Genomic DNA, 1926 nt, shown 5'->3' with positions numbered 1-1926 from the left:
ACCCTTTTTTTTTTTTTTTTTTTAAATAGGGTTTGTGCACAGCCCGCCTTGTACTCTTCTAGGTTCAAAAAACTGTCGTCCATAAAATGCGTTGCACAAATTCGAACATCTGGGTTGTGCTGTTCTGTTGTAAATAAATCTTAACCAATGATTCCTAATTGCATCTACTTCCGGAAGGCCAAATAAAGTGCTTTTGCTTTTGCACTGAAACACAGCGTCTCCCTGACATGGCTGCATCAACACTACTGCTGTTCCTGAAACCACGCCTTCTTTTTTTGCATGCACATTTGTTCTTATGCTAATATTTCCACATAGTGATGTAGATATGTGGGGGCGTGTTAGAATGAGCCGTTTTAGGTAGGCGTGGTTGACTCTTAACTTTTATAAAGAATATCTCTTTGGATTTGAGACTTTAGTCTTTGCAACTTTACAGATCTTCTTTATGCACCAAGAGCTTGTAACACTCCAAAGAGAAAGGAAAACTTGAAATCGCATCATATGACCCCTTTAACAATTAGTATCCTCAATTCCCAAACAATTAAACATTGTAATTAAAAGGAAGTTGATGTGACTCAGTGTTAAATGTGCTTCTGACCCAACTTTTTTTGAGTGATTTGCAGCCATCAAAATCAAAAAATTTTATATTTACAAAATCAAATTTAGTTGGCCAGTGAAAACATTGGAATTTTTTTTCTTTGTACTTTAGTCAATTAACTAAAGGTTAAAGAGAATGAACAAATAACATATTCTTGTTATTGGGACAAACGTCCCAACTTTCCTGGAATTGGTGATAATGTTTGGGGTTGATAATGTTGATAACGTTTTTGAGAGAAGTCTCTTATATTCATCAAGATTGCATGTATTTGATTAAAATACAGTAAAAACAGTAATATTGTGAAGTAATATTACAATTTTACTAAATTAACCTTTTATTTATTTTAATATATTTTAAAATGTAATTTAAGCTGAATTTTTTAGCAACCAGTCTTCAGTGTCACATGATCCTTCAGAAACATTCAAATATGCTGATTGGGTGTGGAAACTCTGATACACATATAAATGTCTTTACTGTCTCCTTGGGTCGATTTAATATGTCCTTGCTAAATAAAAGTTAATTTCTTTAAAAAAAAATGTACCAACCTTTTTAGAATATTACATTAGATTAGATGCGGAATTGACACATTTACACAATTCAGCATGGAGTTCCTGTTTCTTTTGAGTATTATTTTTCTAGGCCTTGGTGTTGATGGGGACGTTTTTGTCCTTTCTGTTTTCAGAAACGGATACTTCAGTGATTCAGAGCACCGTTGAGGAGCTGAAGGCCTGTGGCTTTGACTGCTGGGAGACCAGTATCGGAGCTCCTGGCGTCCAGCAGCACTCTTCAGCTGCACTCAGTCAGGACATACTGAAGATCCTCAACAGCTACTGAGACACAATGAAAACACTGTACTGTATGCATCATTGTTACCGTTAGCAAGGGTGCTCATTGCTGCTGTTGCTCTGGATCCTGGTTCGACAAACGTACCAATAATCATACTGTAATTTTCTGGGAAAATTATATAAAACATAACCTTATCATCTGCCTAATTAAGATTTTTTTTTAATATATATCTTTGTGTTATTACATTCAGAGTGCTTATGCATTATAAAGTTTTATATGCCACTAGATGGCAGCAAAGTGTAAGACAGATTTAATACTGTCAATTTTAGACTGTATGCATGGAACATAGAAAAATAGATAATTTAATTAAATATGAATACTAAATTAATCTAAAAATAACATCTAATAAATTTCAGCCTTTTTCATGAAAAGCGGTCATGCACAATATTATTATTTCATGGCCTGTCTGTGTATTCAAATGTAGTACAATCATCTAATTTGCCAAAATGTTTCTCAACACAGATCACATTTCCGACCAGAACTAG

At 34.1% G+C, this 1926-nt stretch overlaps 1 protein-coding gene across 4 annotated transcripts in view; it reads left to right on the top strand.

The window, feature by feature from the left end:
* Positions 1–1584, top strand: part of LOC107741241 (mevalonate kinase-like) — a 9396-nt gene extending 7812 nt beyond the window's left edge. For 3 of the 4 annotated variants that reach the window (XM_016553920.1, XM_016553921.1, XM_016553919.1), the window contains exon 10: positions 1278–1584. In XM_016553920.1, coding sequence (XP_016409406.1) covers positions 1278–1429 — 152 coding nt within the window. In that variant the 3' untranslated portion in view covers positions 1430–1584. The remainder of the gene's footprint in view (positions 1–1277) is intronic. The other variant, XM_016553923.1, reaches the window with a different exon arrangement.
* Positions 1585–1926: the final 342 nt, after the last annotated feature.

Source organism: Sinocyclocheilus rhinocerous, unplaced genomic scaffold (genome assembly GCF_001515625.1).
Source record: "Sinocyclocheilus rhinocerous isolate Xijiao unplaced genomic scaffold, SAMN03320098_v1.1 scaffold615, whole genome shotgun sequence".
NCBI lineage: Eukaryota > Metazoa > Chordata > Actinopteri > Cypriniformes > Cyprinidae > Sinocyclocheilus > Sinocyclocheilus rhinocerous.
Note: the sequence above shows the minus strand (reverse complement) of the source record. Positions and strands in the feature narration are given on the sequence as shown.